At 43.7% G+C, this 23,252-nt stretch overlaps 1 protein-coding gene across 2 annotated transcripts in view; it reads left to right on the forward strand.

The window, feature by feature from the left end:
- The window catches only part of GPR157 (G protein-coupled receptor 157), a 37,714-nt gene extending 20,600 nt beyond the window's left edge, over positions 1-17,114 (forward strand). Inside the window, exons 3-5 of one of the 2 annotated variants that reach the window (XM_027843924.1) lie at positions 12,044-12,238; positions 13,080-13,377; positions 16,200-17,114. In XM_027843924.1, coding sequence (XP_027699725.1) covers positions 12,044-12,238; positions 13,080-13,271 — 387 coding nt within the window. In that variant the 3' untranslated portion in view covers positions 13,272-13,377; positions 16,200-17,114. The remainder of the gene's footprint in view (positions 1-12,043; positions 12,239-13,079; positions 13,378-16,199) is intronic. The other variant, XM_027843925.1, reaches the window with a different exon arrangement.
- Positions 17,115-23,252: the final 6,138 nt, after the last annotated feature.

Consider the following 23,252-nt stretch of genomic DNA (forward strand, 5'->3'; position numbering starts at 1 on the left):
GCACTTAGCACAGTGCCTGGTATACAGTAAGTACTTAATAAATGCATTTCTTAATCACTTGCTGTTTTTTGCTTTTTCTCTGTATCTCTCCAGCTCTTAATACAGTGCTTAGTCTATAGAGTAATTCATTAATAGATGCTTGTTGATTGCCAGCCCTTGGCTTAGGCACTATAGATACAGCTATGAAAACTGAGCAGCTCTGAAGGACCTAGTGCTCTGAAAGCAGAAATAATATATACCCATAGGAGTGTATAAAAGTGTCCAGTAAATACAAGGTAATTTGATAAGGGAGACATGAGCAAGTGGGCGTGGGGGGAGCAGGACAGGAGAAGTTTCATGGAAGATCAACATATATTAAGCACCTACTGTATATGTAAGGAGATGGGGAGATATAAAGATGGAAAAACAACCTAGCCCTTGCTCAAAGGGCTTACACTCTGGGGCGGGGGGGGGGGGGAATATGATAATAATATGTCTAGCACATTGTAGACCTCAAAGCTCGATATAAATGCTAGCTATTATCATTGTTGTTATGACACGTCCACAGACAAGCATGGTATAGTGTGGATTGTGAGGGGCCAAGGAGAGAACCAGAAAACGTGTCCCCAGAATTCTTCAAGAGGGAGACAGTACTTTCCACTGGAGCGATCAGGGTAGGCTTCCTTCATGGAGGAGGCTACATCTGGACGTCCTTGAAGACTTGAAGGAAAAAGACTTCAGCAAGCAGAGATGAAATGAAACAAGGGTGTGTCCTAGGCCTGGAGGTGATGGCAGGGTGATATCAGAGAGTTATTACTAGGAATCTTGTTTGACTGGAAGTTCAAGGGTGTGAGGAGGAGTCATGTGAAATAAGGTTGGAAAGGTAGGGCAGAGGAGACTGTGTACGGCTTTAAATGTCAGCCTGGCGAGTTTTGTGTGTTAACTTCTAGGCAGTAGGGAGCTATAGAAGGTTTCTGAACTGGACAATGACATGAGGATTAATTAGGAAGATTTCTTTTGACATCTGTAGGAAGGAAAAGCTGGCGAGGCAAGAAGATTAGCTAGGAAGAAATGTAAGATGTTCTGATCATTTGTGGGGGAAAAAAAAACCCAATACCTCCCAGGATGCAGTTCTAACACTTGATGATAAATGGTAGGTTTTTTTTAAACCATTCAATCGTTAGTCATGCTCCCTAGATGGTCCGTGAACCTTTAAAAAAAAAAAAACATTGTGTTTTTACTTCCCACCAGCCTTGCAATTCTGTTATTTGGATCCAAAACCCAGCTAAGCTCCGGCTGTGATGGGGGAGGTTAAGACTCTGGCCTCTGTCCCCACAAGTTTATAGTCATTGGACAAAGGTTTCCAATCGTGAAAGCTTATGAAACAGTTTCCGGTAAGAGGCCCACAAATCTTGGTGACTTGAGTTTGGAGTTCAGAATCCAATGGGAGGGGCAGCTAGTTGGTGCAATGGATAGAGCACTGGCCCCTGGAGTCAGGAGGACCTGAGTTCAAATCTGGCCTCAGACACTTACTAGCTGTGTAACCCTGGGCAAGTCACTAACCCCAATTGCCTCAAAAAAAGAAAGAAAGAAAATCCAATGGGTTTCCTACATCTGTTTTAATCATGGACGTCCTGCTTATCATATTAGCAGGGGATAGGAAGCTAGGAGAGATGGTGCATTCATTGGAAACAGAATCGGGAATCCCCCTACCCCAAAGAAAGTCTTCCAGGCAAGAACAATGGCTGAAGATTAAAATATGAAATTTAATAGGGAGGAATGTAAAGTCCTGCACTGGAGTTCCAAAATCAATAGGGAGATGTTGATACACGGACTCAAATATTTACGAAGTACCTACTGTGTGCAGGGCAGCTGTATGACTCAGTGGATAGAGTGCCAGGCCTGGAAGCAGGAAGACTCATCTTCCTGAGTTCAAATCTGGCCTTAGATGCTAACTTGGCTGTGTGACCCTAGGTAAGTCGTGTGACCCTAGGTAAGTCATGTGACCCTGTTTGCCTCAGTTTCCTCATTTGTCAAATGAGCTGGAGAAGGAAATGACAAACCACTCCAGTATGCCTGCCAAAAAACCCCCAAATGGGGTCATGAAGAGTCAGTCATGACTGAAAGGACTGGACAACAATAATGTGCAGGACACCAGAGTAAGCAGTGGTCATATAATAGTCCATATCTGTCAAAGGCTTCATAGAGATGATGGTACTTGAAGTGAGCCTTGAAAGAAAATGAGGATCTGAGGGGCAGCTAGGTGGTACAGTGGAGAGAGCAGTGGCCCTGGAGTCAGGAGGACCTGAATTCAAATCTGGCCTCAGACACTTGATACTTACTAGCTGTGTGACCCTGGGCAAGTCACTTAACCCCATTGCCTAGCCAAAAAAAAAAAGGATCTGAGAAGCAGAGGTGTGAAAAGGAGGGCACCCCCATTTCCAGGCACACCTCAGTGCTTTGGACAACTCTCTGAGACCTCCACATTGCACCTAAGGTGCCGTCCTACACTGGTAGAGGGAGTAGTCTCCCCGAAGAGGTATTTCTGTTCCAGTGGGATCAAACTCAGATAGAAACTCAGATAGCCACTGGGGCAGCTAGGTGGTGCAGTGGATAGAGAACCAGCCCTGGAGTCAGGAGAACCTCAGTTCAAACCCAGCCTCAGACACTTGACACTTACTAGCTGTGTGACCCTGGGCAAGTCACTTAATCCCATTGCCTAGCCAAAAAAAAAGAAAGAAAGAAAGAAAGAGAAATGGGGGCCACTAAGCAATATGATCCCTGCCAGCTGCATATTGACTTCAACAACCACATATTAATCTGACCTTCATTCTATTGTATTTTTACTTATTTTGCTAAATATTTCCCAATGGTATTTTAGTCTAGTTTGGGAACCCTGGGGAGTGTGCTACTGGCAACACTGGGAGTGTTGGACAGCTCTCCTCTCTACCATCGAAATCGCAGGCGCCAGCCCATACCCCTTAATTACAATGAGGTCTTTAAAGAAGGGACTGCAGGGTGAGCAAGGCAGAGCCTGGCCTCCCAGCCAGGAAGGCCTGGCTTCAACCCCTCCCTCTACACCTATCTGCTGTGTGATCCTGGACAAGTCACTTAACCTCTAAGTTTCTCAAGCAATTTTCTAATGCTGTACACTGACAATAAGTTGCTGATCTGCCTCAGGGGAGGAAATCTAATTGGGAGTCCTCTATATCATTGAAATTTCAAGGCCATTAAAGAGAAAGGCCTGAAAAGGAATTTGGATTGGGTCCTAATTGTAACGGGAATGGGGCGACAGAGTGATATGGTCAAACCTGTCCTTTGTTAGACGTATGGTCCCCAGAATGAGGGTGGGGAGGGTTTCACTGCTCTGGCCTGGTCAGACCACATCTGGAACATTGTGCCTAATTCTGGGATATTTCAGGAGGGATGCTGATGGACTAGAGTACATGAAGGGAACAAGAGGGCTGGGCTTGAAGTACAAATACCAGGGTTCAACCCCCATCCCTGACATACACTAGCTACGTAACCCTGGGCAACTCACCTCACTTCTATGACCCTCAGTTTCTTCATCTGTAAAATGGGAATAAAAATAAATGTAGCATCTGGTGGTTGTCAGGTTCAAATGACATAATCGCAGGATTACAGTATCATAGTGTTTAGACCTGGAAGGGGGCCTCAGAGGTCATTGGGTCCAACTCCCTCATTTTACAGATGAGGAAACTGAGGCATGTAATGCCCTTTGCAGAATTTAAAAATGCTATGTAAATGTCAGTTGTGAGAAGGAGAGGAGGAGGAGGAGAAGGAAAATCAATTGAAGGAACTGGGAATGGTTAGGTTGGAGATGAGAAGACTCAGGGAGAACATGATAACTGTCTTCAAGCGTGGGACATGCTGTCATATGGAAGAGGGATTCAACTTGTTTTGCTTGGTCCCAGAAGGGCAGAAATAGTAGCACCAGGTGAAAAATGCAGATAGACAGATTTCCATTCAACCCAGGAGATAATTCCAAACAACTGGAATCCTTACAACTGCCCCAGATTTGAATGGATTGCCTGGAAAGGTAGTGAGTCCTCTGGGGCTGGATGCTCTGGCAGGGGATGCTGTCCCAGAAGCCTTGCTTCAGGTTGGAGTCAGGCCGGGTGACCTCTGAGGCCCCTGCCAGTTCTCTGGTTCTGAGTGTTCTGAGCTTAGCAGTCCTATCCAATGCAAAGGACCCAAGCCCTCTGCAGCTGTTCGTGGCCATCAGGAAACTTAATCAGTGCCCAGTATTTCATAGCGGAGTGTTCCGGGCTGTGCCCTGCTCCTTTTGAGAATTAAGACCTTTCATTCTGCTTGAACATGGAAGTTGACCACACCTCACCAGGCCCTTCCTGCCTCAGGCCCACATTAGCTTGCTTCAGGGGACACCCAGGTCACAAGCCATTTGGATTGTTAACTATATTTTTCTCCCTCTCCTGAGCCTTTTCTTCCTGAAAAGAAGTGGCGTGATAGATGAGTAAAAAATGGTTGACATCATGAAGGCCTGAGTTCAAGTGTCACCACTAGCTCATGCTGGTTGAGTGACCCTGGGCAAGTCACTTAACCCCAATTGCCTCACCAAAAAAAAAAAAAACAATTTGAAAAGACTTAAGAATGCTAATCAACACTTTAGGATCAACCCATGATACAACATGCAGCCCTCCTTAAGCTAATATGTAGAATGAGACCTGAGTTTGGGGGCATGACCAGTATGGGAGATTTGTTCTGCTTGATTATACATATATGTTACAAGAAATTTGGTTTTATTTTTATTTTTCCACTAGTTCCAGGAGGAAAAAAATTATATAAATACTCAATAATTTTTAAAAAATTAAAAATCTAAAAAAAAAAAAAAGAGTAGCCATTATTGGCAGTTTTGCCTATCCTCAAGAGTGTAGGGAGTTTCCATACTGGGAGTTCCCCATGCCAAAGAAAGCCCAGGGATGGGACAAATCAAAAGCTTCTCCTTTACAAGCCCTTTGGGGCCCTGCTGTGGAATAGAGGGGATGGGTAATTCCCAAAGGCTGTGCTGACTGAGTGTAGGCTCTCAAAACAGAAGAAATGTGGGCCTGGCCATGGACTGTGTTATGTATCTGCAAGCTTAGCTGATTTTGGAGAGGTTTGTCAGTGCTGCCCAGAGGGTAGAAAGTTTTTCCAGCCGTGTGAACTCAAAATCTGTGATCCCATGATCCTTCATGAGTTACCATGACTGAAAAATCAACAGAAACATAGGATCATAGATTTGGAGCATAAAGGGGCTTCAATGTCACTTAGGTCCCCTGCACCCCCATTTTATAGTTGAGGAAACTGAGGTCCATTAAAAGGAACTGACTCCCGCCCCCTCCACCCCAGGTCAGATTGGAAGAAGAGCCAGGATTCAAACCCAGGCCTTCTGACTCCAATCCCTACTCTCTTTCAACTGCACTGTGGCCCCATGGCCTCATAGAAAGAGGAACCAGCATTGGAGACAAGAGGACCTGGGTTCAGGCCCTCTGACAAATTCAAACTGTGTCACCTTGGGTATCTAATCTAAGTCTGTTTCCTCATTCATAAAGTGGGGATGTGTATAGAGGATGGAGTGTTAGGTCTGTAGGAAGACCTGAGTTCAAATCCAGTCTCAGGCACTTACTAGCTCTGAGATCCTGGGCAAGACACTTAACCTCTGACTCAGTTTCCTCATCTGTAAAATGGAGATAATAGTATCTACCTCCCGGGGTTGTTGTGAGGATAAATGAGATAATATTTGTAAAGTGCTTTGCAAATCTTTTTTAAACTAATTAATTACATCAGTAGAAGGCATTTCTACACTAGGGGTTCCCCAGACTGGTGAAATCACAGAACCCAGCTCATGAAGACCATTTACTTAGGGCTATGATCTCCTTCAGTGGAGGGAAAGCCCACTCCAAAGTCACTGGTTCATTACCTAGTGAAGAAGACTTTTATTCAAGGCTTTTGAATGCAGTCTTTAGCTCTTCTGTCTTTGGGGGTGCCTGGCTTCTTTGGTCACACTCTGCTTTCTGCTGAGCTCAGGATGGTATTTATAAGTTCTTGTATTAGGAGGTCTGATTGCTGTAATCAGAGTATCTTCCATATGAGAGGCAACTGCCACAAAGTGCCTAGAATACCAGATTTGAAGTCAGAAGACCTGGGTTCAAATCCCTCCTTTGGCACCTTTTAGCTGTGTTAATAATAGGCAAATCATTTGCCTCTCTAAGCTCTATTGTGGCAATATACTTTTGAAAGCACTAAAGAATTTTTTTTCCATCTGTGAAATGGGGATAATTAATGGTACCTACCTCTCAGAAGTGGACTTTGAGGATCAAATGAGATAACATATGTAAATTGCTTTGTAAACATTAGAGTGCTATACAAGTACCCATTATTTGTCATCATTATTTTTTTCTTTTTCATAGTATTTTATTTTTTCCCCAGTTACATGTCAAATAAAATTTTAGCATTCATTTTTACAAGATTTTGAGTTCCAAATTTTGCACCCTCCCTCCCCTCTTCTGAAAATGGTAGGTGGTTTGATATAGTTTATACATGTGCTATCATGTAGAAAATTATTTCCACGTTTGTCACAGTTGTGAAAGAAGAAAAAGATCAAAAGGGGAAAAAAATCACAAGAAAGAATAAAGTAAGTTAAAAAAAATGCTTCAGTCTGCAGTCAGAGTCCATCAGCTCTTTATCTGGATATGGATGGCGTTATCTTTTGTGAGTCCTTTGTATTTGTCTTGGATTGTTGTGTTGTTGAGAAGAGCTGAGTCATTCATAGTTGATCACACAATGTTGCTGAAACTTTGTACCATGTTTTCCTGGTTCTGCTCATTTCACTTTGCATCAGTTCATACAAGTCTTCCCAGGATTTTCTGAAATCTGTCTGCTCATCATTTCTTATGGAACAATAGTATTCCATTACATTCATATATCACAGCTTGTCCAGCCATTCCCCAACTGATGGGTAGTCCTTCAGTTTCCAATATTTTGCCCCCATGAAAAGGGCTGCTATCAATATTTTTGCACATGTAGTTGCCATCATCATTATTACTATCTCATTGTCTTGGGAGTTCCTTCCAACAGCACAGTTCTCAACCTGTCCATGTCTGCCCTTCCTATGCCACTCTTGTTCATATCATGCTTCCATAAGGTCACCAAGAGGGTCCTACCCAGTGTGAGGAGGCCTTTCTCCAATTTCTCCTCGACATTGTGAAGAACTGAATTCAGATACCACCTCTGACAAAAATTTGACTTCCTTCCCAAGCAGAGATAGCTAGCTGCCCAGAACAACTTCTCTGTAAAGTCTTATGAAGATGGATGATGGATGATTATGACAAGACAGTAAAGAAGAGAGAGGCAGTGGAAAGTCAAACTAGTGTAAAGAGAGTGTGGCAAGAGCTCCAGCTGAGCAAAGTAATCCTAAGGGCATTTAAGGATGAAAATGAAGGGAAGATAACAACTTTTGCAAGAAGAAAACTAAGAAAATTTATAACCATGACTGCCAACTACTTTTACCACCAAGAAGAGTAGAACCACCAGACATGGAATCTACCTTCACTTCCAGATATGCTTGCTGGTAGAAATGGCCCTGAGAAGAATAAAGATGGGAAAACAGATGGAATGGGAAAACGTATATAGGAAAGATCTGTGCAGAAGAAGACACAGTTGTGAGGATACGAAGGGACTGAAGAGAGGGAAAATGCCAATAGAATGAGGAAAATATTTCAGACATTGTTAATACAAAAAAATGGGATAACCAAGAAAACAGTAACTAGTTCTATATTTACTCATCCACCTATGTGAAATCTTTATGCAAGTCGTTAATATACAAACAGAAATATCCTCAGTGAGATCATTAGTAGGGGACAAGCAGGCTTTTGAAAGTAATATTCAATGATGGGTCACAGCTTTACCATTTCACAGTTGACCGAAAGATCTAGAGAATATAAAATCCCATTGTACCTGATGTTTGTTAATTATGAAAAATTATTTGAGTTGGTGGAGAAAAACACTTCCCTAAAGGTTCTTTTCCAACATGATATCTCCCATCCATCTACCTACTCAAATCATCCAAGATTTCTTGAAAGAGAAAGCAACAAAAATAACACTCTTCAACAACTCTTAGATCATAAATCTCAGGAGACCTATAATAGATGTGTGTTGGTGCCATAGATCAGGTAGATACAGTTTAGAGTCCGTGTTGAAGAGGATTTCTCTATGGTTAGTGAGGTCCTCTAGAGAATCGTGTTGGTGGAACCTTCTACAAAAAGTCTATAACTACTCAAAAAGTCTATTTATGCTGGAAAGTCCAAGTGACTGAAGAATGTCTATTGCCCAGACTGTGGATGGTATCATCATCCCCAAAAGACTAGATAACAGACACCAGTAACTACTGACTCACCTGCCTCTTTTCCACTCCTACAAGATCTTTAAAAATGATCTGTACATGTATCAAAGGTATTATTGACTTTTAAAAAAAATACATGGGGGCAGCTAGGTGGTGCAGTGGATAGAGTTCCGGAGTCAGGAGGACCTGAGTTCAAATCTGGCCTCAGACGCTTGACACTTACTAGCTGTGTGACCCCAGGCAAGTCACTTAACCCCAATTGCCTCACCAAAAAAAAAAAAAAACAAACAAAATACATGAGAACAGAGAAGGATTTTTGTGGACTGTCTTCAGTCATGCAATTGACTGACAAGTGCAGAGAACACAAGATCACCCTGAGTTTATTATTTACTGATTGTTTAAAGAAACATTTGACCTAGTGGTGTCAAGCCTGGTCATCCTACAGGGTTATTGTGAGAACCAAATGAAACAACATATGAAAAAGTGCTTTGCAAACTTTAAAAAAAATATATAAAACATATTAGCCATCATGGCTAGTAATAATAATGATGATAATAAATGTAAGCATATAATAATAACAATGGTCAGCCACTTTAGTCGTCTGGCTCTTCGTGACCCCATTTGGGGTTTTCTTGGCAAAGATACTAAAGTGGTTTTTGCCATTCCTTCTCCAGTTAATTTTGCAGATGAGGAAACTGAGGGGAAAAAGGGTTAAGTGACTTGCCCAGGGTCACACTGCTAGTAAGTATCTGAGGCTAGATTAGAACTCAGGTCTTCCTGACTCCACTTCTGGTGCTCTATCCACTGCACAACCTAGCTGCCTTGCATCGTAATTACTATATATATTATATATCATTTGTATGTGCTTATTTGCGTACACATTATTCTCTCTGCCCCCACTCACTGATAGAACGTAAGCTAGGGTAGGGACTATTTCTTTTTGTCTTCGTAGCCCCAGTGTTTAGGACAGTACCTGGGACATGGTAAGTAATTAAAAAAAACTTGTTGAATGAATGGCCCTCTACGTTCAAGTCCAGTGTAGAATGTAAGCTCCTAGAGATGGCATCTGTTTCATTTTCCCTGGTGCCTTATGAAGGATTTGGCAGAGTTATAGGTGTTTGAGAAATGTTTGTTGGATTCAATACAGTCAAGTGCAGTCTCTTTCCATCAACGGGTCCCCCATATTTTGAGATCATACAAGATTCCTTAGTAGATAATGACATGCCAGAATTCAGTTCAATGACTCATTCATTAGTATCAAGTGACACCTAAAATAAGACCCCTGCTCCCCAAAGGTGCCCCCGCCATCACCACCCCCATGGAGGTCTGGCGCTGAGTCCAAATAGAATGGTGATGTGCCAGAGATAGTGAGGTCTTCCCATCATTCCTGTTTGTGAATGACATTTATGCCCAGGAAGTGGCATAAAAACAATATAATCCAGGAACTGTATGATGGAAGAAAGGAGGGCCTGTGCTGAGATGAAGAGCTAAGAGTGCTCTGCTTAGCAGATAGAGAAAGGCCTCCAGTATGTTGGGTGGGGCCTCATTAGGGTCTTCAGGACTAACCCAGGATGAGAGGCACAGGTGTGCTTCAACCTGCCCTCTCCAAGGAAATGCCCACATGGAAACCATGGAAATAGTCCACAGAGTCAACTGCCCATAGGCTGCTGGGGACTCTTGGGGACCCGCAGACCACAAAACTCCTTCTACCCACATAAGCGGGGGCCCTGAGGTGTTAAGGGGCTTGCTCAGGGTCACATAGTCAAGTGTGTGGCAGAGCTTGGCCTCCCTGACTCAGTCTAGGGCAAAGAGCTTACAAATAAATGTCCCAGGCACAAGAGTCTGTTTTGTGTGAGAGCCTAGTGCAGGGGTGGGGAACCTGCAGTCTTAAGGCCACATGACACCTTCCAGGTCCTTTAGTGCAGCCTTTGGACTGACTCCAAATTTTATAGAACAAATATGTGGCCTTAAGGCCGCAGGTTCCCCACCCCTGATCTAGTGCATTCTGAAGTTCTGCCGGCTCATTTGTCCTGATTCCTCAGCTGGGACTGCACTTGGGGTGAGCTCCTTTGCAGAGGAGGAAGTGACTACAGATCCCTCGGGGAAGGGGGCCCTCAAAGAGTGGCTGAAGCCAGGAATCGAGCTTCCTTTAGGGCTAGATTTAGAAACGGAAGGGACCTTGAGGTCATCTAGTTCAAATTGAGGTCATCTAGTAATGGAGAGAGGACTGTGGTCCTGAATCCAGGCTTAGCAGAGGTCCCCGGTTAGAGTGGGTCCTAGCTTCCTCCCAAGGAGGACACAGAAGTAAAGTGAGTTGCCCTGGGTCACGGCAAAGTCAGGATTTGAACCCAGGCTCTCTGACTGCAGGTGCAGCTGCACCAAGCTGCCTCCTCTCAGTAGCTGAGCTGGGACTCAATCAAGAAATGTTTGGGGCTTAGATTCTTAAGATCTGGCCTGCTTTCATTAGCAATACAAATGCTTAGATTCCTTAAGAGTCTGGCCAATATGGCGGATTCTTTAAATCTCACCCACCCCTAATCGATGTTCTAATAAACCTTGTCTTTGGCTGAAGAAAAAAAAGAAAAAGAAAAAGAAACATTTAGTAAGTGCCTACAGTGTGCGAGACACTTGGCTAATTAATAAGCTTTTGGGGGGCAGGGAGGGGTGGAGGCAAGTGGAACAAGTACTGGGTCTCCCTGTCTCACCCAGGCTGGACGTCCAGACACTCATGGGCTATCCAGGGGTGGGGAACCTGCGGCCTCCAGGCCACATGTGGCCCTCTAGGTCCTCAAGTGCAGCCCTTTGAATTCGAACTTCACAGGACAAATCCCCTTAATAAAAGGCTTTGTTCTGTAAAACTTGGACTCAGTCAAAAGGCAGCACTTGGGGGCCTAGAAGGCCACAGGTTCCCCACCCCCGGCCTCTGTATCCATCCCAGTACCAGTTGGTTCCAAAGCTTGAACCTGCTCTGGTTTCCCTCCTGGATCAGCTCAGTCCTCCTCAGGCAGCCTGCTAGGCCTTCCCTGCCCCAGGGGTTTCCCATGTCGGTGCCAGCCTGAGTTCGGACACCTGATTGGCTTAACCTTAGAGGAGTTGGACCCAAGCAATCCAGCCCAGCCTCCCCCAGGAAGCAGAGGGAACTGCAGCCATTTCCTATGTGCCAGGGAAGAAAGACCCAAAAAAATGGTAAAACATTCGCTGCCTTCAGGGAGCTTCCGTTCTCTCCTCCCCTCCAACAGGTCCCAGGCTAACAGATGCCTCTTGATCAGGGTCAGCTCCGTTTTCCTATGTAACCGTGGGCTGGGGCTGCCTCCCAGGTCCTTGTTCCTCGGGGACGGGCTCGGCACGTGGTATCCCGCAAATGTGGCTGCTATTCTAGGGAGGACCACGGGGGAAGCCACCGAACACCTTACACGGGCTCCCCCCAGGCTATTGGAAAAAGGTGTTCCCAGAAGCCCAGCTCTCTGCTTCCCTCTAGTGGCAAACCTTGATCCAGCACTTCCTGTGTGCTAGGCACCAAGAATGGAACAGCCCTGACCTCAAAGAGTTTCCATTCTTATGTGTGTAAGGTTAGGTAAATACCAAATATATGCCCACTCATTTTAAGAGGGAGAGAGCGCTCACCTGGGGACAGGGGGTGGGGGTGGGGGTGGGGAGGAGGAGAGGGAAGGCCAGGAACTCAATTGTCCTTGCTGTCCACAGCGCGCTGCGCTCTCAGAGTACCGACCTCTCCTGGCAGAGATGCACGCTTGTCAGCACCGGACCGCGGTAGCGGATAAGAAGCTCATTCTCATCCCTCTCATCTTCATCTGCCTGCGGGTCTGGAGCACCGTCAGATTCATCCTGACTCTCTGTAACTCCCCTGCCGTGCAGACTCCTGTGCTGGTGGTCTTACATGTAAGTGGGGGGGGGGGGGGGGTCCTGCCTCGGATATACAGACTGAGCAAGTTTCCAGGGTGTGTGGATTCAGGGCTGCTGTCCTCTCTCCAAAATTGGAAAAAGAGAAATGACCCCAAGAGCCACCAGCCCAGTGCCAACCTTCCCCAAGGGCATCTGTGGAGGGGGAAATCCCATCCCTCCCCTCCCTCTGTTTTAGAGAGGGTCAATCTAATCTGAAGTCCCTGGGAAGATAATTGTGAACAGATTTTAGGACTACTCTGGAACTAGGGGGATGAGAATGGGAAGGATCATAGGGTCCCTCAGAGGCCTAGGCTAACCCCCTCATTTACGGGGCAGCTAGGTGGCACAGTGGGTACAGTGCCAAGCTTGGAGTCAGGAAGACTCCAGTTCAAATCCAGCCTTAGACACTTACTAGCTGTGTGACCCTGGGCAAGTCACTTAACCCCATTGCCTAGCCAAAAAAAACAAACAGAAAGACAAAGAAAACCCCAGATGGGGTCATGAAGAGTCAGACCCAACTGAACCGTGAACAGCAACCACCTCATTTTTACAGTTGAGGAACTTAAAGGCCTGGAGAGAGTAAGGAACTTGACCAAGGTCACCCAGGTAATAAGTAGCATCTGAACCCAGGTTTTTGCACTCCAAATCTAGCTTGGGAGGGTGCACAGGAGCAGCCAACCTTCTGTTAGGTGTGGGGGATGATGATGATGATGATGAGATATATATATATATATATATTTATGTTAGGAGGAAGGAACAGACAGGTCTTGGTCTTTCCACATCTGGAAGGGCACCTTCTGACCTTCAGGTGAATGCTTTTGCCCTTCTGCCCTGGCAGGGAATCGGGAACACATTCCAAGGAGGTGCCAACTGCATCATGTTCGTCCTCTGTACCCAAGCTGTCCGAGCCCGGCTCTTTTCTCTCTGCTGCTGCTGCTGCCGACGCTTGTCTCCTTCTCTGGAGAATCCTGATAGCAATTACGGGGGCCCCTTTCCCTCAAGGACAGAAGAGTCCCACCATTCTAAATAGACCCCATCTGACCTGCCAAGCACCTCAGTTTCTGACCCCAGCTCTCTTCTTGCCGAAATATGTGGGTGGCTTCTGTGTCCTGGAGCACCCCTCCCCCCCTTGAGCTGTGAGTCCCTGCTGGGGGTGGCGACTTTGGGCAGGGGATTGGGTTGCACATAGACTATGTGTTTGCTGCTCGTAGGTTTTCCGTTTGTCTGTGTTCCCAAACATGGGGGTGGAGGCTGTATGCTCCAATTCCACTGTGTCCTGGGACTCTTGGGCAATGTTTTCTCATGTGACCTGCCCCATGGACACACACACACACACACACACACACTCACACACACACTCACACACACACACACACACACACCCCCACCCGTCCCGGGCTCAATAGCTCGGTAGGTGGAGAAAAGGAAGCCAAGTCTGACAGTCTCACTGACTTGATATTCTGCATTACTATTATTGGCCAAGGAGGGAGGCCAGGGTTCGTTAATCTTTCTGAAGCTGTGTGCCCCCCTCTATGAGCTGGGGGGCCTCCCCTCTATCACAGAGCATGAGGGGGGAGGAAGCTGGTAGTAAACGGAGTCCCCCCAACCAAATGATTCCCAGGAGCCATCCTAGACCTTCCACTCCATGGCAGGAAATTTTGAAGAAACCCAGCCTCAGTTTACACAAAGTGTCCAACAACCTAGGAATTAACAAAAGGTTTCTGGGTGCCTAATTGCAGCAAAACCCCATCTGAGAGTGTCTGATGGGGAACATACCACCTGAGAGCAGGAGTTGTTTGTTACATGTAACCTCCATCGCACAGCTCACCAATCCTCCCAACCGAGGGTGGGTCATCTTTGGGTGTCCAAGAGCCACCTGAATCTATTGAAGCCCCTCAGTGCCTTCTGTGGGTTACTTCTGGCACAGGTACTTCCTTCAGACCCCTAAGAGCTGATCAGAGCTAGGCAAAGAAGTGTTTTTCTGAATTTTTGTGTGTCATGGACTCTGCTGGCAGCCTGGAGAAGCTTATGGACCTCTTTTATGAAAAATGTTTTTAAGTAATTGCAGGCAATGCTAAATTTCGGTAAGAGGTTAAGTGAAAATAAAGATGTGAATTTTTTTCCTCCTCCAAATTCAGGACCCCACCCCAGAAATTTATCCGTGGGCTGGACCCTGGGTTAAGAAGCCCTTGTCTAGAGCCTAGACAGCCTAGAGGCCCCTATCATCCCTTTTATGAGAATAGTATTACAGGAAAATACTTGAAGAGTAAAGTCACATTTTTTTCCCTAGGCAATTGAGATCTGGTTCATTAACCCCTCTTGTGTTGGGTTTTTGCTAATTCACGCTGATTTTTTTTTTGGCGGAAAACAGATGAATAAATGACTTGCTAATTCTTTTTGCCCTCTCTCCACTCCCCAGCCAAACAAATACCACAGTGTGTTGAAGGGCAGGGGAACTGAGTGCCGGAGAGAGAGTTGCTGGCTTGGCGGATTTGGGGGGAAGTGATGATATGGGCCCCAAGGTCTGCTACTGAAGTTTCAGGGGACAAAAAGACCGGGAATAAGCTTCTTTGGATGTAACTGCTCACTTAGCCCAACTTCCTCTTCTTTTTTTTTTTTTTAATTCCGGAAAGCAGTCTCCCCACCCCAAACTCCTGTGGGCTCTTTCTTTCTCTCTCCCAGTTATCTTAACGGAAACCCAGTTTTTCGACACCCTGGGCACCGAGCAGCCAGTCAGGCGTAAGACTATACTATCCAATAACCCTTCCCAGAGAAGTGGGACCCAGTCCAGCAAATACCAGGTTGGACTACGTACTGTCCTGTGGAACACAGCTAATAATAGCTTGTCAAAGTTTTCAAAGCACTCTGTGTTCATGATCTCATTTGCTCCTGTCATGCAGTTGCTATTATTATCCCCATTTTACAGATGGGGTAGCTGAGGCTCAGAGAGAAGTGACTTGCCCGGGGTTGTAAATCACCGAGGTGGGGATTTTTCAAACTCAGGTTTCCCTGTCTCTAAGGCCAGCACTCTCTATTCCACCGGGATCCTTCAGGGAGAGAAGGGGACTTCAGGGAGCAGGGCTGGAAACAGAGACAGAACGGGGAGGTGAGCGAGGAAAGTGAAAATGCAGGCCTGCCTGCTGTGGTTTCTCCCTCAGGTGACTGTGGGTGCTGCAGAAAGGAAGCTGGAACATTACTGGTCCCCTTTACTGATACTCAGAATTAAAACCATGGCCCCACTTGATTTTGATTCCTGTTTTGCTGGTAACAAACTTCTTCAGACAGAGGACGAGACCTGGGAGTTGAAGATAAACAATACTTTTGGTTCCTTTTATAAACAGTCCTATTTATGAAAGTGAGCAGGAGTTTGCATTTTTACCTTTGGCAGGAAAGGGAAAAAAAAAAAACCCAAACCTTAGGGATTGTTAAGTCAAGAGCATTTATGTGCCAGGCACTGTGCTAAGCGCTTTACAAATATTAGCTCATTTGATTCTCACAACAGTCCTGGGAGCTAGGTGCTATTATGCCTCCATTTTACGGACAAGGAAACTGAGGCAGACAGGTGAAACTCAGAAGTGTTTGAACTCATCTTGCCGACTAGCTCTGTGCACCATGGCGCCACCTAGTGGCCTATATGACTTCTGCAGTCTCCTAGAGTTCTAGGTGTGTGATCCTGTAGGATTCTTAATCTCTGCAATAGGAGTGGGGTTCGGAATCAACGCCTCCTTCTGACACTTACTACCTGTGTAACCCTGGGCAAGTCGCTTCACCTTTGTTTGCCTCAGTTTCCTCACCTGTAAAATGGGGATAATAATAGCACCTATCTCTCAGGATTGTTGTGAGGATTGAGATAATAATTGTAAAACACTTAGCACAGTGTTAGGCATATAGTAAGTGCTATATACATGTTAGTTATTTTTTTTTTATTATTATTATTATCTTCCATTTTCCTCAACAGGTAAGGCTTTGAAAACTGACCTGCAGATGGAGCCAAAAGCTCGGGAGCCTCCCCCTCACAGCTCAACCCCTGGAGGGAAGAAGGTAGAGAGGTTTCCTTCTGGTCTGCCCTTTCTCTCCTGCCCAGAGGTCCTCAACAAGATGCTAATTGGACTACCTCCCCCTTTAGTGCTCTCCGCTCCCCGCCCCTTTCCCCACCAAACGCACAGTTAGGATTCCTTTTCTCCAGGTGTGCAGAGGGGCAGGGAAAACATGCTGACATCACCTGCCACGCCCAGGGCAGGCTGGCAGGAAGTCTCAGCCCTGGCCCATCCTTTGTGCAGCACTTTGGGTAAGCTGGGATGACAGCAACTAGTCAAAACCTGCCCCAGCGACTCTTCTCTCTTGGAGAATATAATTGCATTTAATTTAAAAGATAATTCTCCCCTGCTAGGAGGGTTGAAAAAAAAAACCAACAAACCCAAAACCTTTTGACTAAATAATATGCCTTTACCTGGTGTCTTGACACCCATGCCCCAGGTTCTGGGTGGAGTCTGCAGTTTAGGGTTACTGGCTGCCCCATCTCTTCTTATCCTGAGGTCAGAACAGCCAAGAAGAGTGACTCCAATGCTTTTGGACACAGCCCTGGGTCAGCTACCCCTCCAGTGGATTTCACTCTCTTCTCCAAAGTGCTCTTAATTGTGTTCATCTGGAACAGAAATTCTGAAGGATGCTGAGACCCTTGGAGTGTTTTTCTGATCCTTTCCTATTTTCTAACCCAACTGCCAGCCAAATGCCTATTTCTTTGTGGGGGATGGTTTTTGTAGAGAAATGATTTTTATCTTTGCAAGACCAGGATCCTATTGTCCACTACAGGGAAAACACATTTTTATAAAGTCCTTGCTGTAACTTAATAAACTGCTATGTGTTTGTGGGAGTTGATGTATTTGGAGAGAAGGATGTTTGGGAACAATCCCAAGGTTAGCAAAGTTTGTTAATGAAGCATCTACACTGATTCCAGGGAGGAAGGGAGATAGGACAGCACAAAGAATGATGAGTTGGGAATCAGCTTTAAAGCTGGGAGGGATCTGGAAGGTCATGGAATCCAACCCCTTCATTTTATAGAAAAGGAAACTGAGGAACCAGAGGTGAAATGACTTTCATTTGAGGTGGATTCAAACCCAGAGATTAACTCCAGGTCCAGAGTTCTATCCCCTAAAGGAGAGATAAGAAGAACCAAATTAAAATGTAACTGGGAAATATTTAACAAAATAAAAATACAATAGGTAATGTTAATACTGACCATTCTGGGCTTTCCAAAGTGGACCTCTACCGTAAAGTGATTTTTACTTAAAGTGAATTTGCCCTTACCCACCCACTTCACTCAGCCTTGTTGTTCGAGTACTTGTTGTTCAGTTTTCAGTTGTCGGATTCCATGACCCTGTTTGGTGTTTTCTTGGCAGAGATACTGGAGTGATTTGTCCATTTCCTTCTCCAACTCATTTTACAGCCTATGTACCAAAGGCATACCCCCCCAAAATACTTTTATTCAAGTCATAAAATGGACTAAAATGCCAACATGTTGAATACTGTACTAGGATAAATAGACAAAATTATGAAAGTTAAAGTTAATGATAAAGTAGGCACAGTACTGTACGGTAAAGTTAACATGGGTGTACAAAGTGCTGCCCCTTCCGCACCCACTGCACCTAGCCTTTATCACTGGAGGTTGGCTGTGCACATTTTTTTTTTTTATGAAGCTATCGAGAGATGTTTAGAGAGTGGCTTTTTTTCCTCAAACAATATTATCCTCAACTAGTCTTTGAGCTTTTAAAAATCTTGAAGTGTTTGGATTCATCTTTTTAATACAAGAAAAGAAATGATGAAATGTTTCTACCAGCTGTTTTGTTGTGAGAAAACCACATGTTAACATCATCTGTGTTCTATTGTGTTTTTTATTTTGTTCATTTTATTGCTTGTTTTATTAGTTTTATTTTGTTAAATATTTCCCAATTGCATTTGAATCTGGTTCTGGTGGCCCTATGTGCCGGCCTCATGTTTAACAATTGCAGAACCTACACCATTAGAAGAAAAGTTAGCTCTTTCCTTCCTTCTCCTTCCCTTTGTTCTTTCTAACTTGCTCAGGCTTGAAGGGAAGAGCCTATTCAGTGCTGGATCCCTCCCTGGACCTGGAGTCAGGAAGATCAAATCCAGCCTCAGACACTTACTAGCTGGGTGATCCTGAGCAAATCACTTAACCTCTCTCTGTGTCAGTTTCCTGATCTGTAAAATGGGGACAAGAGCCCCTCCCTCACAGAGTTGTTGTGAGGATAAAATGAAATAATATTTGTAAACCTTTAGGTGATATATTAATGCTGGCCGCTATTATTATTACTATCTTCAACAGTATAGGCTCTTGCACCTATTCTGTTTCTGACCTGATGGCCCCCTGCTGTCCATCAGTTTATCATATTAATATAGAAGTTAGTGTGGACGCTAGATAGGCTTATCCGACAACTGAAACTCAGAACTCCTGAGCTCAAGAGATCCCCTACTGGGATTGCAAGTCTATGTTACTATGTCCAGGCTACATTCAGTCTTCTTGCCACCCCCCCACCATCAATCGAATTCCTACCCATTTCCTGTTAATGTTACTGCTTTGATCACCCCCGTCCACAGAATCATAGATTTAGAGTTGAAAGGGATCTTTGAGACCCACCTAATCCAACCCCCTGCTCCCTTGTTTTACAGGGAAGGAAACTGAGGTCTGGAGTCCTGTAACTAGTAAGTGCTTTAGGACAGATTTTGGACCCAGGTCCTCTAGGGTCTGCGTCTCTTGCCCTTTGCACTACTCTGTGTGGCCTGTTCCTGACCTGGGAAACAAGATAGGCTTAATCATATAAGATAGGGCAACTGAGCCCCTTCCCATGGCGTGTGTGTGGAGTGGGGGGCAGCAGCATTATTTGTAGGGATGTCGGGTTCAAGTGCTGTGCTTCTCTAGCCAGAATTGTTCCCAGGCAGCTCCACAGCACATGCGGTAAAGATGTGTAATAGGCACAGCCCTGATTCTCACCAGAGGAGGACAGTCAGAGCTGGGGGGGGGGGACTTCTGCAGGGGGATCAGACCTGTGGCTTCTACGTGGCATGCATGTGCATGTGCACAAGTGCACACACACACACACACACCACACACCCCTACCAGCTTTGCTCATTCCTCCTGAATTCAGACGAGTGACCAACTGTGGTCCCCATGCTGTGGGCAGTGCAGTGGGAGATGGGAGCAGACACAGAGCCCCCAAACACTAGGAAGCTGATTTTGGGGTGGCTGCCTCAAAGGTTGGGGAGGGCTCACATGAGACAGGAAGATTTGAACTTGGGTCTCTCCTGGCCCAACACTACCTGTCCTTGTGCAGTTTCCTCATTAAGTTTCTTCTCAGGTTACTAAAAACATTTCTGGGTACCTTGTAGACTTATGGGCAGCTAGGGGGTGCCGTGGCGCATGCAGTGCTGGGCCTGGAGTCTTGCTGAGTTCAAGTCCAGCCTCAAACACTTACTAGATGTGTGACCCTGAGTGAGTCACTTCACCCTATTTGCCTCAGTTTCCTCATCTGAAAAATGAACTGGAGGCAGAAATGGCAAACCACTCCAGTATCTCTGTCAAGAAAACCCCAGATGGGGTCTTAAAGAGTCAGACAGGACTCAACAACAATAAACTTTTAAAGTTAATAGTTTAACTTAACAGGTGATTCATTTGAGGACCCTTGCTATAGGAAATCTGTGGGTGGCAGATTCAGGACTCGATTTTCTTCTTGCTTCCTGAAGCCTTATTACCTAGGGGTCATCCTATAGGTTAAAGAAGATGAGTAGGTATTGAGCGGTCATTTGTCTCTAAAACCTAAAGAGGATTTTCTCTTTGATAGCATTAATCGTCTAATTTGACAATTGAAAGAGGGCCAGCAGCTGTCTAGGTCTAATCCCCTCTTTTTTTTTTTTTTTTTTTTTTTTGTCTTTTGAGGCAGGGTTAAGTGACTTGCCCAGGATCACACAGCTATATGAGTGTCTGAGTACAAATTTGAACTCAAGTCCTCTTGACTCTAGGATTGGTTCTCTAACCATTATGCCACCTAGCTGTGCCACTCCCCATCCCCACCCCCCAATCCCTCCTTTTACAGGCCAAAAAAGGATTTGCCCAGGGTCACTTAGCTAGTAATTGTCCAAGGTAGCCTTTGAACTCAGGCCTTCCTGACTCCAAATCCAGCTCTATCCAATGGACTCTGCTGAGGATGCCAGAAGAAGAGGCAGAGTGGTCCCATAGAAAGAGTGCTGGGAGTAAAGGTAAAAGACTGGAGCACAATATATTATGCTTCAGCTGAAGTAAAAAAGCAGGGATAGCAATCCTGATCTTAGACAAAGCAGAAGCAAAAATAGATCTTATCAAAAGAGATAAGGAAGGAAACTACATCCTGCTAAAAGGCACCATAGACAATGAAGTAAAATCATTACTAAACATGTATGTACCAAATGGTATAGCATCCACATTCTTAGAGGAGAAGTTCAGAGAGTTACAGGAAGAAATAGACAGCAAAACTATACTAGTGAGGGACCTCAACCTCCCCCTCTCTGAACTAGATAAATCCAACCACAAAATAAACAAGAAAGAAGTTAAGGAGGTGACTAGAGCATTAGAAAAGTTAGGTATGATAGACCTCTGGAGAAAACTGAATGGGGACAGAAAGGAATATACTTTTTTCTCAGTGGTACATGGCACATGCACAAAAATTGACCATGTACTAGGGCATAAAAACCTCATAATCCAATGCAGAAAGGCAAAAATATTAAATGCATCCTTTTCAGATCATGATGCAATAAAAATTATATGCAGTAAAGGGCCATGAAAAAATAGATTAAAAATTAATTGGAAACTAAATAATCTAATCCTAAAAAATGATTGGGTCAAACAACAAATCATAGAAACAATCAATAATTTCATTCAAGAGAATGACAATAATGAGACAATATACCAAAACTTATGGAATGCAGCAAAAGCAGTTCTTAGGGAAAGTTTTATATCTCTAAATGCTTACGTAAATAAAATAGAAAAAGAGGAGATCAATGAATTGGGCATACAACTAAAAAAAAACTAGAAAAAGAACAAATTAAAAATCTTCCATTAAACACGAAATTAGAAATATTGAAAACCAAAGGAAAAATTAATAAAATTGAAATTAAGGAAACTATTGAACTAATAAATAAAACTAAGAGTTGGTTTTATGAAAAAAACAATAAAAGAGATAAACCTTTGGTTAATTTAATTAAAAAAAGAAAGAAGAAAACCAAATTACTAGTATCAAGAATGAAAAGAGTGAAGCTACCACCAAAGAAGAGGAAATTAAAACAATAATTAGCAATTATTTTGCCCAACTATATGCCAACAAATTTGACAATCTTAGTGAAATGGATACATATTTACAAAAATATAAATTGCCCAGATTAACAGAAGAGAAAGTAAAATACTTAAATAACCCCATCTAAGAAAAAGAAATTGAACAAGCCATTGATGGAAAAAAATCTCCAGGGCCAGATGGATTTACATGTAAATTCTATCAAACATTTAAAGAACAATTAATTCCAATACTATATAGACTATTTGGGAAAATAGGTGAAGAAGGAGTCTTACCAAATTTTTTTTATGATACAAAAATTCCTGATACCTAAACCAGGAAGAGTCAAAACAGAGAAAGAAAATTGTAGACCAATTTGTCTAATGAATATAGATGCAAAAATTTTAAACAAAATATTAGCAAATAGATTACAGGAACTTATCACAAGAATAATACACTATGACCAGGTAGGATTTATACCAGGAATGCAGGGCTGGTTCAATATTAGGAAAACTATCAGCATAATTGAGCATATCAACAACAAAACTAACAGAAACCACATGATCATCTCAATAGATGCAGAAAAAGCTTTTGACAAAATACAACACCCATCCCTATTAAAAACACTAGATAGCATAGGTGTAAATGGAGTCTTCCTTAAAATAATAGCTAGCATCTATCTAAAACCTTCAGCAAGCATAATATGTAATGGGGACAAGTTAGAAGCATTTCCAATAAGATCAGGGGTGAAATCAGGATGTCCATTATCACCACTGTTATTCAATATCGTACTGGAAATGTTAGCTTTAGCAATAAGAGAAGAAAAAGAAATTGAAGGTAGTAGAATAGGCAAAGAAGAAACAAAGCTATCACTGTTTGCACATGACATGATGTTACACTTAGAGAATCCTAGAGAATCAAGCAAAAAACTACTTGAAATAATAAACAACTTTAGCAAAGTTGCAGTTTATAAAATAAACCCACATAAATCATTGGCATTTCTATAACCAACAAAGCCCAACAGCAAGAGATAGAAAGAGAAATTCCATTTAAACTTAATGTAGACATTATAAAATATTTAGGAGTCTACCTCCTGAAACAAACCCAGGAACTCTATGAACACAATTACAAAACACTTTTCACAAAAATAAAATCAGGTCTAAATAATTGGAAAAACATCAGTTGCTCATGGGTAGGCCGAGCTAATATAATACAAATGACAATTGTACCTAAGCTAACTTACTCATTCAGTGCCCTACCAATCAAACTACCAAAAATTATTTTACAGAGTTAGACAAAATAATAACAAGATTCACTTGGAAGAACAATAGGTCCAGAATATCAAGGGAACTAAAGAAAAGAAATGCTAGGGAAGGTAGCCTAGCCATTCTAGATCTTAAATTGTATTATAAAGCAGCAACCATCAAAACTGCTTAGTACTGGCTAAGAAATAGAGTGGTGGATCAGTGGAATAGGTTAAGTATGCAAGACACAGTAGTCAATGACTATAGTAATCTATTATTTGATAAACCCAAAGACCCAAACTTCTGGGATAAGAACCTACTCTTTGAAAAAAAAAACTGCTGGGAAAACTGGAAAAGAGTATAGCAGAAACTAGGCATAGACCAAAATCTCACACCATATACCAAAATAAAGTCAAAATGGGTTCATGATTTAGATATAAAGGCTGATAC

This window comes from Vombatus ursinus, unplaced genomic scaffold (genome assembly GCF_900497805.2).
Source record: "Vombatus ursinus unplaced genomic scaffold, bare-nosed wombat genome assembly UNPS02014932.1, whole genome shotgun sequence".
Taxonomy (NCBI): domain Eukaryota; kingdom Metazoa; phylum Chordata; class Mammalia; order Diprotodontia; family Vombatidae; genus Vombatus; species Vombatus ursinus.